A 16,106-nucleotide genomic window follows, 5' to 3' on the forward strand; every position below is an offset into this window, starting at 1 on the left:
GAGTCTAGAATTTACATGCTGAGGTGAAGATGGAGTCTGAGTAAGTAAGAAAGAAAAAAGAGATGCATTTGAATATGTGTTGAATAGCTAGCTTTTATGTTATTCATTAAAGTTATTATACCTGTTATAGTGTTACTGATACAATCTAGTATTTTTACCTTTTCTGAGTTGGCCACTGTCAAAATGTTGAAAAATGAAAACTACATTTCCCAGAATCAGGGTCCAAATCATGACGTCACTTCCTGAAACAACTATCGCTTCCTGTATGGGTGTAAATGGATACACGATACAGTCGTTTAAGGCAGTAAATTCAAAACAATACGCCAACACTTATCTTTTCAGGTGCTTGAACGCTTTAATACTATTTTAGATTAGTCGGCTCAGCTAAATCGGCGGCTGCGATGGAGGCCGTGCCGCGAATGCCGATGATATGGCTGGATCTGAAAGAGGCTGGAGAGTTTCAGTTCAGCCCGACTGTCAAACAGGTGAGGCATCAGACAGGCCTGATTGAGCCAAACACTACTGTCATTTATACAATACATAGTAAAAATACACAAAATAAGACGTTTGTATTGTAGATTATCTGCCTAAAACTCCAGTTTTAGTCCTTGATATTGTTTATGCCTGATTGACTGGCCTGATTCTGTTATTCTTGAATAAAAGTGGGTGGAAACCTTCATGAAACCGTTGTAAACAAGATGAACTTTTACCCTATTATGTCAAATGTCTTGTTCATAATGGTCTGGACTAAAAGCAAAACATTTGCTAGATGGTTCGACTCTTTTGATGTGAAGTAGTTGTCGACCTTCATATACATTTGTCTAGCCAATATAAGCTTGATACATCATGATTTAAAGGGATAGTTCACCCCAAAAAACGGACTTCTGTGGAACACAAAAAGACATGAGGCAGACAGTTAGGAACAGACAGCCTCAGCCTTGGTCACCATTCAGTTTCATTGCATTTATTTTCCATACAATGAAAGTGAATGTGATTTGGACTGTCATTCAGCCTAACATCTCCTTGTGTTTTACGGAAGGAAGAAAAGTCATACAGTTTGGACCAACATTAGGGTGAGCAAATGATGACAGAGGCTTCATTTTTAAGTGAACTATCTCTTTTAAGATCTGAAAAACATGTGTTTATTTGGTTACTCACTAACCTAAAAACTATCTATTTATGGGTTTCAATGTCTCTCTGCAAGATAACAGCTGCAGTGAGTCATGATTTTGCTTATTATGATTATTTGTTCCTATGCAATTGCCACAGTCCCTTTGTAAACATTGTTTACTCTATTCCTCCTGTTCTGTACTGAATTACATATTTAGATTAGGACATAAAACCCCCACAAATACATATATCCGTTTCCCCCACCTCCTCCAGGAAGTCAGGATTTTTTTCAGTTTGCCTCATGCTAGTTATCCGAGACATCCCTAACAAACTAGGCCATAGGGAAAACATCCTAAAAGATGTTTGTTTATTTTGTAGCCTATCACATCTGCTATTGATTGATTGTTGGCTCTGGCATAGAGCTTTGAATAATCATGAACCCGACCAAGAGATTACTTCAAAAGCTCGTTTTCATGTCAGTTTCAATCACCATTGTGTAAATCCAATGTATTCATTTTTGTGCTGAGCTAAAACTCCATTAAATTATTTCTCACTTTTTCCTTTTCTCAGTTCATATTGAAAAACTATGGGGAAGATCCTGACAATTACAATGAGCAGTTAAAGAAACTAGAGCAATTGCGACAGGTGAGTCTTGAGTCGCCCTGAATTCATTTACATTTACATTACATTTAGATTAATGCATTTGGAAAATGCTTGACTCTGTAGATTCAGAGTCAAGGTAAATGTTAATCAGTATGGGTGTTCTCTGGGAATCAAACCCATGACCACCATGCCAAGATTAAATTTGCAGATATATATATTCTTTTTTTTTTTTTTTTTACATTTAATGCACTCATTTTGGGAGAAATCTGTGGAATTTTCCAGAATGGATTTAAATGTGGTAAAATGATCATGCAAGGAAAAGATGACCTTGACATTGCTAGCACATTGCTTTACCAGTTGAGTGACCGGTAGATCATTCTTATCTTCATTCTTCTTCTAGAGTGCTGTGAATGTCACACGAGACTTTGAAGGATGCAGTACTTTACGGAAGTACTTTGGGCAGTTGCACTATCTGCAGAGTCGCGTGCCTCTTGGATCGGGGCAGGAAGCTGCTGTCCCTGTCTCCTGGTGAGGGCTCCAAACACGCCTACAAGATCCTCTCATATACTAGCTTTCATTGAAATTCATTCTATATTAACAACTTCCCCTGTCACGTCTTTTTCTGTAATAAATAGGACAGAGATATTTTCTGGGAAGACAGTGACTCATGATGACATTTGCTATGAGCAAGCCTGCATCCTTTATAATTTGGGTGAGTTAGTACTAAATGGGCTGCATTGTCATTGATTGAAATAGCTACTGTGTTGTTGAGAGAGTATTGTTCTAGATTAGGCTTGTCTCCTAATTCAAGTCATGATTCTCATGCCGTAGGAGCACTGCATTCAATGCTGGGCGCCATGGACAACAGAGTGTCCGAAGAGGTGAGCTGAACTGGAGAAGACTAACTAATTTAAACCTCATGTGATTTAATGCTATGTTCACGTCATGCCGGAATTTTTGTGATTTAGAGTCCACCCTTATTTTCTTTAAAGTTTGAAAACATTGTTCCATTGTTCCATTGTTCATGGTTATAGAGAGCGTTTTCGTAAGTCTCTGTTTTCTGTGGAGGAAACGCCTTTCCAGTATTGATTAGAGGCATAAATGCCTCAAAATCAGTGAGTTTTCATACAAAAGTGTATTAGTGTGGAGGTGGCTTGAGATAAGATTCAGAGATTCTAATCAGAGCTGTTCATGTCCTCTGAGAAATTATTTCTTGCTATTTCAACACTCATAACCCCAAAATTAAAACCGTATTCCAATATAATCAAATTTGACCGTATGATTAAGAAATGATCAATAGTTCATTTATAGTAAATATCAATAGTAATGTTATAGCAAGAATCAAACTGAATTATGTAGAGGTAGCTACCAGTTAATTACATTAACTGCTTTGGCTTGTTTTTACGCAATGTGAAAAATGTCAATTGGGAGAAGTCAGAATTTACATACTGTAGATTTGAAACCGGTTTGTAAATGTTCCAACAAATTTCCACTTGCTCAAGGTCAACAAAGAGGTTTTTTTTTTCTAGTCAGGAACTTGTAATAACAGTAATTCAGACAACTTTTCTCTAGGTTGCAAAGTCTGACTTTTTTCCTCATTGTTTAGGGAATGAAAGTATCTTGCACACACTTCCAGTGCTCAGCTGGAGCATTTAACTACCTGAGAGACCACTTCAGCCACAACTTCAGTGTGGACATGAGCCACCAGATCCTTAATCTCAACATCAACCTCATGCTGGTATAATTTCTGTTTGTCTCACTCACCTGCTCTCATATACACCCGTATTCATTTTTCCCCCCACATTTACTCTAGTATGATTATGGCTAAATTACAAGTTCCAAATGTTCTTTTCAGGGTCAGGCTCAAGAGTGCCTGTTGGAAAAATCTATGTTAGATAACAGGAAGAGCTTCCTCGTTGCTCGCATAAGTGCACAGGTAAACCAACTTTTTTATTTAGTTTATTGTCATAACATCCTGCTGGAAGTATGGTCGCCAGTTTACTCTACCATTTAGTATTATCACTAAACTTTAAATATAAATCATTTACAAGCAATCTTGAGAGGTTTTCACATATTTCAAGGTGATGATTTGAAGGTGTGCTCTAGACAAGCATGCCCATGGATATACAGTATATGCCTTAATTGCTTGAAAATGATGATAATATCTGATTGAATCTTTGCCGCCGCTTTCTCAGGTGGTGGACTATTACAAAGAGGCATGCAGAGCTCTGGAGAACTCTGAAACTGCCTCAATGTTGGGAAAGATACAGAAAGACTGGAAGAAATTAGTGCAAATGAAGATTTACTACTTTGCTGCAATTGCACATGTGAGTGATCTTAAAGCTGAGCTTGGATCAACAACAAAGCATATTGGTCTCCTTAGTTTTTTACTTTGATCAAAGCCATTCATACGAAATCCTCTTTCTATCAACAGTTGCACATGGGCAAACAGGCTGAAGAGCAGCAAAAGTATGGAGAGAGGGTAAATCCTTGTGTTTCCTGTTTTTTTTTCTCTTCTGTTTTCAGTTAGTGGCCATCTGTGGTCCTTGACATGGAGACCTAGTTTCGACCTTACCTTTTGTGGTTTAAAGAGTCATAGGCTTTCTAGGAATAGTAGTGCGACTAATGTTTCTTCTAGCGTCCATGTCAGGCTGAAACTACAGTCTGTGATTTTAAAACTAATCTGAGGAAGAGGATGGGGATTAAATGGACCCAGAAAGAACCAGGTGGTTTGTAAACCTTTTCATCTAATGTAACATTTTTGATAATTTTTTCAACAGGTTGCTTACCTACAAAGCTCAATAGACAAACTCAATGAGGCCATTAAGTTGGCTAAGAGTCAGCCAGACAGTGTACAGGAAGCCCTTAGATTCACCATGGATATCATTGGGGGAAAGTAAGTGAGCAACGTATATGACAGTTTATAAATATTTTTAATATCCCCTCTTTATGACATTTCCTTACATTATGTCCAACTTTTTTCCCAGTTAACATTTATCTCACTTCTCATTTTAGATTTAATTCTGCCAAGAAAGACAATGACTTTATTTACCATGAATCTGTGCCATCTTTGGATACGTTGACCTCAGTGAAAGGTATTTTGACCTCCATACATTGTAGAACACAATAATTGCTGGGTGATGTCATTGAAAAGATTCTTGACTTTCCCCTGCTTAACAGGTGCCCCATTGGTCAAAGCCCTGCCTGTGAACCCAACAGACCCCAGTGTCACTGGCCCAGACATTTTTGCCAAGCTGGTGCCCATGGCTGCCCACGAGGCCTCCTCTCTGTACAGGTGTGGTTCAAGTTCTGTCTATTCTTACACATTTTACATCCAAAAACATAAAGAAATATATAGTCTGTCTGAAATAAAACCCTTCAACACATATTTTGTGTCACTCTCAGTTTCCATTCTGATGATTGTTAGTTCCCTTGTGTTATATTTTAATGGCAATTTTCATGTTTTTTCTGTCAAATTTAAAGTGAAGAGAAGGCCAAGCTGCTACGGGATGTCATGACAAAAATAGACGGCAAGAATGAGACACTAGAGTGAGTGCAATCAGCTTAACATATTTAATATATGTACGCATAGACAGTATGTATCTAAATGTCTCACATGTAATGTTCCTATAGACAGTTTATGGACTCTCTCGGTCTGGACCCAGACTCAGTGGATAACATGGAGATGTATAATAACATTCCTTCTGTGCTTATGGAAAAATGTGCAGCATTGAGCGTCAGACCTGATACTGTGAAAAACCTCATCCAGTCAATGCAGGGTATGTGGCGTCACTTTACAGACCACTGGAACTGTACTTTTTAAAAACTGAGTTTGAACTATTAAATGAGCTCTTCAATAAAGTCTGTAATTCAGCTCCACATACTGTTAAAATCTAATTTCAAATGGTGTGAATCTCTCCCCTCTTTCCTTGTCCTCAGTCCTGTCAGGTGTATTCACTGATGTAGAAGCCTCTCTACGGGAGATTCGGGATGTTTTGAGTGATGATGAGGCAGGGGAGAGAAGCCTGGAGGAGGCTGCAGGAAAGCAGGCTGTACCCGACCGGCCCTCAACCCTGACTGAGCTGCGAAGGGACCTGGAAAAGTATTTGGAAGCTCATGAGAAAGCCAGCTACACCAACACAGAACTTCATCGGGCAATGAATCTGCACATCAGCAATCTGAGACTCCTTGGTGGACCGCTGGACACCCTTAGAGAGGCATTGCCAAGGCCTCAACTTAATGAGGGTGGGTGTTTTGTGATGTCATAAGGTTCAAGGTTCACTTATTGTAATTTAGCATTTAGACGAATGTACAAAGATATTGTTTTACCAAGGAGGCAAAGGTTTGCAACACATGAACCTTGTACGGTACAGGTAGCTGTTGAACACACTGAAAATCATGTTATATATGTTTATGAGAGATATCATTTTTGTTATTTTCAGATGAGATGGCAGGCCTCCAGACTATGAAGAGGATTCTGGCTAAAGTGCAAGAGATGCAGGACCAACGAAGCTCCCTGGAGAAGCAGCTAAGGGACCTCATCCAGAAGGACGACATCACTACTGCTCTGGTCACAACTGAACGCACTGACATGAAGGTGTGGGTCTTGAATGACTATGTGTTAAGGAGACTGTATCAGAAATCTGGAACTGTGTATTATAGTTTATTGTTAATTGATCGCCCACTTCTTCCTTGTAGAAACTGTTTGAGGAGCAGCTAAAGAAATACGAGCAGGTCAAAGTATACATTGATCAAAACCTGGCAGCTCAGGAGAATATCCTGAAGGCACTGACAGAGGCTAATGTCCAGTATGCCACAGTGCGTAAAGGCCTGGGAGAAACTGAACACAAGTAAGACTCGAGTGGTATCATTTAAGTGTTAAACTTTATCATGAGCGATCAAGTTGTTTTCCATTAGAGAAACTCTTCTAATGGATATAATTGGTGTCTGTCAACTTTTTTAGATGGAACACCACTGTACAGATGCTTGTGGCCTCCTATGAGGCATATGAAGACCTTATGAAGAAATCTCAAGAGGGTAAAGAGTTTTATGAAGATTTGGAAGCCAAAGCCTCTCGCTTACTGGAAAGAGCCAAAACTGTATGCCAGGCACGAAAGGAGGAGAGACAAGCCATTATAGAAAAGTAACTAGTTTTTCACCAATCAAATCATGTTACTCATTCATATATTTCTATTCCACTTAAACTGTAAAACTTGGAGTGTTCTTCTTTCATACTTGATTAATGCATACTAATTAAATTGCACAGCTCTTCTAATTTAACTTTGTTTAATGTCTGATAGAGAACAAAAAAAAAAGGCTCCCCAAAGACCCACTGCTCCCAAGCCACCCCAGAAGAAAGGCCAAAGTGTGGATCCTGCCCACTTAGATGACCCTGAACTTGCCCAGCTAACTGCTGCTATCCTAGCCCTGGGTGGGGATCTACCTGAAGAGCTACGCAGCATGCCTCCTGAATTTACCATTTCACCTTCTAGTCATCCTCCTTCACTTTCCGGGGCCACTGCTAGCTCTGTTTCACACTGGCCTGGAGCTGGGCAGTCTTTAATCTACGAATCACCCAGATTTCCCCCAAATTTCCCCCCTCCTGAAGTTCTTGCTCAAATCTCCCATTTCCCATCACGTCACCTGTCTCAGACTTTTAGTCATAATCTTCCCCAACCTCCTCTGCCTCGGCAGCAGTTCCCACAGCTGCCCAATCCACAGTTGCTCAACTCTCAGGTTCTTCCACCACAGCCTGTGCCCGGGTACTACCCTCCAACATCACAGAACCAATCTGGCCCACCCAGTACTCTTGTCCGACCTTCCACCACTACGGTGGATAGTGTGCAGACACCTATTCCTAGCTACAGTCCTGCATCTGCCCAGGCAGTTATGCCTTCCCCTACCCCACACCAGCCAATGCCTCCCCCTGCCTCGCACCAACTGGTTCCACCTCCCATGCAATCAGTATATACAGCTGCACGTCATATGACACCCCATGTTCAGTACATGCAACAGCCTGGTGTTCCCATCAACCAACCTCCACAAGCAATTCCGACCCCTCAGCAACAGCCCCAACTTCATTCTCAGCAGCTATTTGCTCAGCAAAGTGGTCAAAGCCATTCACAGCCATATTATCCAACTGTACCAGCTCAACAGCAAATGCCCAGACCATTGACTGGGCCTCAACCTTCACAGCAAACACAGCCTCAATTCCCTCACTACATAGCCCAAACAAGACAACCTGGACCACAAAACTTTCAGCAACCTCTAATACAAGGACAGTTTGCATCCAATATGCACTCAGCTTCAGCTGGCCATGTGCAGCCCCATCAGGGTTATCCCCCCGTCTCGTTTTTGCAGCATTCCCAACCACCACACATTAACAATGTAACCCTGGGTCAAATGCCTCATCATGGCTTACCTCCCCAAATGCCACCATCTTCCCAGCCAGTGCCCCCTGGGTCAATGCCACACTTAGCCCATGTCAATCAACAAATTCCCCCTGCTTCCCAGCCACAACCACTCCCTGTCAATCAGCAGTTTCCCCATGCTCCTCACCCTCAAATACCCCCATCTTCTCATCATTTTGCCTCTGTGTCAAATATGCAGGTACCTCCTGCTTCAAAACATATGCCTCCTCCCCATCAGCCACAAATGATTCCACCATCCACTCACATGTCACCCCCTTCTCATCCACAAATGCCCCCAGTCTCCCAATCACTGTCTCACTGCTCCCAGTCCCAAATACTCCCTGCTCATCAGTCTAACCATCAACCAGCATATTCAGCAGTTCCTCCTAGGGCTACTGTTCAAATTCATCCTCAGATACCCCATGTCCCACTCTCATCACAGGTACATATGCACCCCAGTACACCTTCACAGCACCAAAACTACCCCCATCCTCACAGCATTCCCCAGCAGTGTCCTCCAGCGCTCCCCCACAATATCTACAAACCTCAGCAGACCATTCCTCCTGGATCTGCAGCTATGAGTTATCTAGGAGGTGTCCCTATGGTTCCCAACCAATCTGTGGCCTCTCCACAACCTCAATCCCAGCCACCCACTTCACAGCCTTTAGCCCCACAACAGCTACCCCCGGGAGGCCCTGTATCTTATGCTATTCCACAAGGTGGGAACATACCAACTGGACCTATGCAGCATCCCTCAGCAGCTGTCCCCCCAGGGCCCCAGTCTCTTTCTCAAAGCATGATCCCTCCATCCTCAGGAGCACCAGGGGCCCCACAGCCTCTAATGCTGCCTTCTGCTCCATCACCTTCTCCCTCTCCTGGTCCTCCATCACTAGGTATGGTCACCCAGAGACCATCTCCTGTTCTCACTCCAGTTGGAGGAACAGCTCTGCCACAGACCTCAGGAAAAGCCCCAACCCCCACTGGTCCCATGCTTCCACCTGACCCCACCCTATTTCAGCGCCAGAACTCTAGTACTGATGACTTGCTCTCCTCCAGCCCAGAGAGCCAGCATGGAGGCACCAAGGACACTGCCAATGTCTTACTACCCACCAAAGCTGATCCTCAGGAAGAGCATCACAGAAAAAAAGCAGAGAGTGTGAGACTTATCCAGGGTGACCCTTACCAAGCACCAGAGAGGGTCTCAAAGCTCAGCACAGAGCTGGGGCGATTTCGGTCAACAGTCCAATCTTTGGAGCGACCATCAGGACAGGGTGGTCTGTCGGAACTTGACGCTCGATGGAAAGAACTGCAGGAGCAGCAGGAGAAGGATACTCGGCAACTCTCTATCGCCATTGCTCGCTGCTATACCATGAAGAACCGCCATCAGGATGTGATGCCTTATGACTCCAATCGAGTCGTTTTGCGTTCCGGTAAAGACGACTATATTAACGCTAGCTTCATTGAAGACCTGTCTCCATACTGCCCCCGCCTCATTGCAACACAGGCCCCTCTTACTGGCACTGCAGCCGACTTCTGGCTAATGGTTTATGAGCAAAAGGTTTCTGTAATTGTCATGCTTGTGTCAGAGCAAGAGTTGGAAAAGGTAAATATGATACTGTGACCTATTGGAGGATGAATTGTGCTAGCTTTTGAAACCATTTATTGTAATCTGCAGTGTATTATTTTATTCTCAGCAAAAGGTGTTGTTGTACTTTCCATCGGAGAGGGGGCAACAGCTTGCCCAAGGACCAATCACGCTAACACTGACTACCCAGAAGAGTACACCCACCCATGTAGAGCGTATGATAGGACTACAGTATCGGGACCAGAGTCTGAGACGCACCATCATTCACCTACAGTTTACTTCATGGCCTGAATTGTAAGTAATCATTCTTCATATATTTACAGACTCAATACATTAACAATGGCTACCTCTCAAACACTTCTAACTCGTTTTGGATGATTTTTTCCAAAAAGGGGTCTTCCAGAGAGCAAAAGCAATCTCATCCGTTTCTTCCAAGAAGTCCATGGACATTACCTACTTCAACGCCCACTACACACTCCAGTTGTAGTGCATTGCAGGTACCATATTTTTATATTCATGAATGACATTTTAGAAAACTAACATAAATTTATAATGACAATAAAGTAGATAGGATGCATATGTACCATATTTGTCTTTGTTACAGCTCTGGTGTTGGTCGTACTGGTGCCTTCTGCCTTCTTTATGCAGCACTTCAAGAAATTGAGGCTGGCAATGGTATACCAGACCTGATCCAGCTGGTGAGGAAGATGAGGCAGCAGAGGAAGAACATGCTGCAAGAAAAAGTAATTCTTACTCTTTGTGAGATATTACATCTTGTCTCTGTCTGACAGAATATAACGGAACTTCTTTAAAAAAAAAAAATCTCCACAGCTTCACCTCAAATTCTGCTATGAAGCCGTACTAAAACATACAGAACAGGTTCTGCAGCGCCATGGCATCATAACGTCCCCTTGCACCAAGACCCCAAACAGCATTGTAGTGAAGGTGACTTTTCTTATCTTTTTTTAAATATAACAGCACTGTTACTGTCTAACAAATGTTCGGTGTTTCTTTCCAGCCGTACTCCCGACAGGAATCTACAGACATTGTTCTTGGTGCAGACATGCCTATTAGCTCCATACAGGCCACCGTAGCTAAACTAAGCATTCGACCACCGAGTGTTGACCACGAACAAGATCCCACCCAAGACCAGATGCCCTCTGCTTCTGAAGTGCCAAGCATATTGGACCAAGAACCTACAGATATGTCACTTCAACCTTCTCAGGATCCTCTTTCTTATGAGACTATGCCTGACTCCATCAGTTCTCCCCTCTCTTGCAGCTCCTCTCCAGGCAAGACACAGTCACCTTCGACTCCCAGTGGTCAAGGGAATGGGTTCACTGGGTCCACACCTGCCTCCCCCATCTTAAATGACCACCAGTCTACTGAAGCAGCACATCCTGCCCCCTCTTCGCCTACTTCTTCATCTCTGGACCTACTGGCTTCTCTTACACCTGAAGCCTTCACGCTCGACAGCAGCCATCGAGGCAAGCAGCGGATCAACAAGCAGAGCTTCCTTCATCCACAGGAGGGGAAAGGCCTTCAGGGGCCTCCAGAGGGTGATGATCCGCTTAGTAGCTTGGATCCTCTCTGGACACTCAACAAAAGCTGAAACACAACGGATCTCTTGCATCTTCTTTCCTGCAGGCATTCCTCTGTGAGCTCTTTCTAAAACCCTGACCAAACTACTCCATGTTTATGCTTCATCATTTTGTGTTAGTCTGTCTACTTGTGTCCTGATAAGTTTTTTCAGATTCTTTCAGCGCTTTTCCGGCCTTGATCCTGCTGTTTCAGGTTAGATTCTGTAAATCCAGTCTTGTCTCTCAGCATGCTCTCCTAATGCCATGGTTTTTCTGATTGCCTGTAAGGTGCCTGAGGTTTGGTTCTTCTTTAGTGGGCCTATGCTTTACACCAAAATGCTGAGAATGAATACAGTGATAAAAACTGACAGACATCCATATTATTGTTGCTCTGTCATTATCTGCTTGCCCTTTGTCCACAGTGGGTTGTATATTATTAGTCACCACTGTCTTGAAGCTACAGTGATCTGCAACTTGTATGTAGGGACAAATCAAAGCTGGTGATGAAAATACTACTTGATATGACTTGATGTACTCGTTATACTTAAAACACTTACATTTCTGAATAGTACTTCAGAAATCATAGCATTTTTATGAGTTGATTCTAACTTGCCATTCTTTGAAAACTGTAAATAAATCTTAAAGGTCAGTATACTGTAGCCTTTTTGTGTTTGTTCTTCAAATGGAGAAATATGAAAACTAGTTCTGGGACTTATAGCATCTGTATTATGCTGTCGATTACCAGAGAAAATTATTTTGACTTCTAAAAACAAAAATCATGTTTACAATAATGCACCCTGTGGAAGTCTAACCCAGAATATGTATTTAATTAGAGAAGAAGGAATTAGACAAGAAAACAGAGAAGGTATCAAAGCCCTTTTATTTGCAAATTAGTACAAATGTTTTTTTTTTTTCATGTGTTAAAAATAGAACAGAGCATTAGTTACATCCTCTACTGTCTGCTTACACTGTATAGTGTATTTGAGAAAGATGGAGAAGAGGGCAGAGCAGGCCCAAAAAAAGTCAAAAAATATTTACACCCAGTCTTTCTCTGCCCCCTCCCAATCTTAATAAACATTCAGGCATTTCACATCACATAAAACATCATCCAATCCATTTCTACATCCGCAGCAATAATTAAGATACAGCAAGATGAGAGCAGAATTTTACTTTAATACTGCACACATCAAATAATTTCTAGGAACGTGCTCTTCTGCGAAGGGAGAGAGAGAGAGTAGTGAAATGAACACAATGGTTCTATTTCACTCCTCTCAATATACAAATGGCTGGCTTGTATTTGACAGTGCCCCTGCCAACGAGGAAGTGATGTTTTTCAATATGGTCAAGGAAATGATTATAATCCATTGTCCTGTCCCAGTACTTTGTGATCATGTGGTTAATGATTAATCTCATTTATCTGATGCACTAAGCGCAAGGTTGTAAAAAGATTAGTTATGCTCCAGCCACTCACAAAATTAGATCTGGAATATTACGAGCTGCTATTCATACATGTGTTCTGTATTGTTCTTTAGTGACAACTGTTAACACAATATCACTTCATGAAAATAATTGCTTTTGACCATTTCTCTTGTTTTTAAACAACATTTGAGTGCTGTTGCTCTACCTGTAAGCGTTTGTCAAAAATTCAAAGGGAAAGTTCAGCCATATCAATGCCACAATTAAACGCATACCCAATGAAAAAATATATGCAGGATACATGAAACAAAACCCTCAACAAAACAAAAGACCAGAAGTATTACATGGTTTTAAGAATGTAGTTTATAAATTGTACTTATTAAACAACAGTTCTCTCATCAGTATTCTCTAATATTTACATTAATAGAACATGACTAAAAATTGACTTGGATGTCTTTTAAAGCCATTTTGCATTCCCAATTACTTATGTTGACATGCCCCACATAAACAGAAAAATGGTTTGCAGACAATAGTAGTAATTTGCTAAATAACCGTCAAAATAAAAACTGCAGGGGAAATTAGAGTCCAGTTAATAAAAATATGAAATCCTATGAAACCCATTAGGTTTGGCTCCAATTTGGTGTTGTAAAGTGTAATACAAACCACCTAAAACTGCATTTTGCCAGAATACAAAATAAACCTAGTATCTCAGTGCTTTTTAATGCTTATTTAAATTTCAGTTCTAACACATGTATTTGGCCTGTCCCGTTACTAGCATATACGTAATAATATCTTTTTTTAATTTATATTATTTTAAACAGGCCAGACCAAACGCCTGCATTTGTGTGGGTACTGCAGGGATGGATTTGATTAATTTGTTTTTCTCCATATATGTCCAAACAGAGCCACAAAAAATACATTAACAACTAATGGTCAACATAATCTAAATGAAACCTGTAAACCACTTTTTATATTCACTTTTTTATTTTAAAAGCAGCCCTATCCACCACTTTCCTGAATAAAGGGAAATCGAACTGCTGCTGTATTTATGTTAAAATGACTTTGGGGTGATTTGTAATGATGGCTGAATTACAGGTGGAAATTAACAGTATTAAAAGTTCATTAGGATTTCAGTCCAGGAAGATACATTCTCTTATATGTTTAAAGCAGGATTAGAATGACAACTATTCCCCTCTCTTTTCAATTTATACCCATCTTGTTGCCCTAGGAAGGGAACAGAAATAATGCCAAAACTTGCATCCTGTCTGTCAGTTACTGACTTAATCATATTGTTAAGGTGTAAGTTAGTCAAAGCCTTTTCATTTGTATATTAAAATTTATGACAACGTCTCCACTCTCCGTTTTAACTTATCTATACGCAAGTTTCATACAAATTGTTAAAAAGTTTCACTAATAAATAATTGATTTTAATATTAAAAACTGCCTCCCCCCCACCCCCGAGATTCAGATGTCTACAATATGCATTTCTGACAATCTTGCAAACGCAACCACTCACAGAAATGTGAAAATCTCACGAACCAAAGTCCTTGTCATATTTCACACCAATGTCAAAAGAAAAATATATATTTTGCAAAAAAGAAAAGAAAAAAATATATATTTTTAGGACTATTAAAATTTTTGTTTCATTGTGACATTCTTTTTACAATGAAGCCCCCATTTACAATTACTGATATGCAAAACAAAAAATGAATTCTCAATACTGTAATACATTAATAAAAATTATCTAGACACAATGAAAAAAAGCATAAAGTACATTCAGTACAACAAATACTACCATTATGTATACTTACAAATGTACTTAAATGCAGTTTAAAATGTAAACATATATTTAATTTTTTCCCCACGCAATATTGTATTGAGAATATTTATTGTGCATTAATGTAGGCTACAATTGTGTTTTGTCATGAAAACAATGTCACAATGCAAAATATCTTAACTGTACTTAAAAATAATGCTTAATTTCTTAATGCAACATATAATTTCTAATGTTTTCATTTGAATATGGGGTGAAATATGACCCAGACTGTTTCTATGACATTCACGTAAACACTCATTCAAACAGTTGCACTAAATTTCTTTCAGCAGTGTTTTGCTAAGAAAAATCTATGCTTTTTGTTTGTCACAACAATCTTTCTGTTACTCCTCTCCCTTTACCCTGCACACACATTATTGTGAACTCTATTGTGAATCTCTAGCTGTCACACAGTCACGAGTTACCGAGCTTGACAGCATTGCAAACTCACCGCGAGATTGCTAACTCACTCACTCACTCACCTCTCACTGCCAGCAGCTTTTGTACTACCCTCAAGGTCAGAACATTCTGTATGACTGAGCCATGTTCTATTAAAAGTACAAAATGCTCTGAAGGAGCACCAGAGGCCTGTTAAACAACAAAAGATACAATCAATGCTTAACTCTTCAGATGAGACAGAAGACCTCAACCATAACCGCTCTCCCTACCAAGTAGAGAGGACACCAGAAACAACAAAAATAGCTGTTCACGTCTGAAACAAACCTGCCGTGATACAGGTTAAAGGGCGAGTGCTTTCATGCTGACCACTCTTGGCATTTTTCAAAGAGCTAAATCTGTGGGCTGGTGTGTATATTTCAGTCCAGTTTCTCCAGAACTGAGGGCACGTAGACCAGGCTGAGCTCACTACCAAAGTCACAGACTATGGCGGCATTGTCCAGAACCAGAAGCTGCCTGACACTCTGGCCCTCGCTGCTTTGGCCCAGGTACACCGTCTGCAGCAAGTCCCCATAATTCAGGTCCCAGAACGACACACAACCTTGGCCTCCCGTCACCAGCAAGCTTTCAGAGATCACACCCAGACTGGCACCACATCCAACCTCCTGAGACTCGGAGAAAAGAGAAAGGATTTATTGGAAAATATAACCACATGACAGACTACTATTTCATCAGCTTTTCTTCTTTTTATCTCTTCTCCCAACAGGAAGAAGCTCAACTGTAGCTTGCCAAGCAACAACTTATTTCTAATTTAAAGTAATTCAACTAGAGTAAAGATAACCTTTTAACCAACATGACCAAAAATCAGCTACACTACAAACTATTAACAAAATGTAGCTACATTGTAAATACAGTAAATCTATATAATGGGGCAATATTATTTAATTATATAACTATTATTTATACATTTCTTAAATCGGCTAGTTTAATTAAGGTGACATCACACTTTAACACATAAAATGTACACTAATTATTAGTGACTGACCGTTATATTGACCAGGCTGATTACGAAGCCAATATTTAGGGATGGACCATATATCTGCGAAATATCTGTATATAACTGGGAACATCAAAATATTCATAGTGCCGATAATTTAATTACCTTTGATGTTTTCACCGATAATTTGTGAAGG

General features: G+C 40.6%; 2 protein-coding genes across 2 annotated transcripts in view; one reads left to right on the forward strand and one right to left on the reverse strand.

Moving 5' to 3' along the window:
• The first annotated feature begins 275 nt into the window (after positions 1–275).
• Positions 276–11,932, forward strand: LOC127656300 (tyrosine-protein phosphatase non-receptor type 23-like). Its single transcript, XM_052144555.1, has 24 exons — positions 276–485; positions 1,681–1,755; positions 2,114–2,241; positions 2,349–2,425; positions 2,545–2,594; positions 3,320–3,451; positions 3,569–3,649; positions 3,909–4,040; positions 4,148–4,195; positions 4,494–4,609; positions 4,729–4,808; positions 4,894–5,008; positions 5,197–5,262; positions 5,347–5,492; positions 5,653–5,958; positions 6,156–6,310; positions 6,412–6,563; positions 6,677–6,856; positions 7,014–9,726; positions 9,818–10,002; positions 10,101–10,205; positions 10,313–10,451; positions 10,540–10,653; positions 10,727–11,932. Exons 1-24 carry the CDS (start codon positions 402–404, stop codon positions 11,318–11,320), a joined length of 5,973 nt encoding a protein of 1,990 aa, XP_052000515.1. The 5' UTR covers positions 276–401; the 3' UTR covers positions 11,321–11,932.
• Positions 11,933–12,151: 219 nt separating this feature from the next.
• LOC127655956 (sterol regulatory element-binding protein cleavage-activating protein-like) overlaps positions 12,152–16,106 on the reverse strand; it is a 49,834-nt gene continuing 45,879 nt past the window's right edge. The window contains exon 23 of the mRNA XM_052144056.1: positions 12,152–15,578. Within this exon, the coding sequence (XP_052000016.1) occupies positions 15,333–15,578 (246 nt within the window). The 3' untranslated portion in view covers positions 12,152–15,332. The remainder of the gene's footprint in view (positions 15,579–16,106) is intronic.

The sequence above is a fragment of the Xyrauchen texanus genome, chromosome 15, assembly GCF_025860055.1.
Source record: "Xyrauchen texanus isolate HMW12.3.18 chromosome 15, RBS_HiC_50CHRs, whole genome shotgun sequence".
Classification (NCBI taxonomy): Eukaryota; Metazoa; Chordata; class Actinopteri; order Cypriniformes; family Catostomidae; genus Xyrauchen; species Xyrauchen texanus.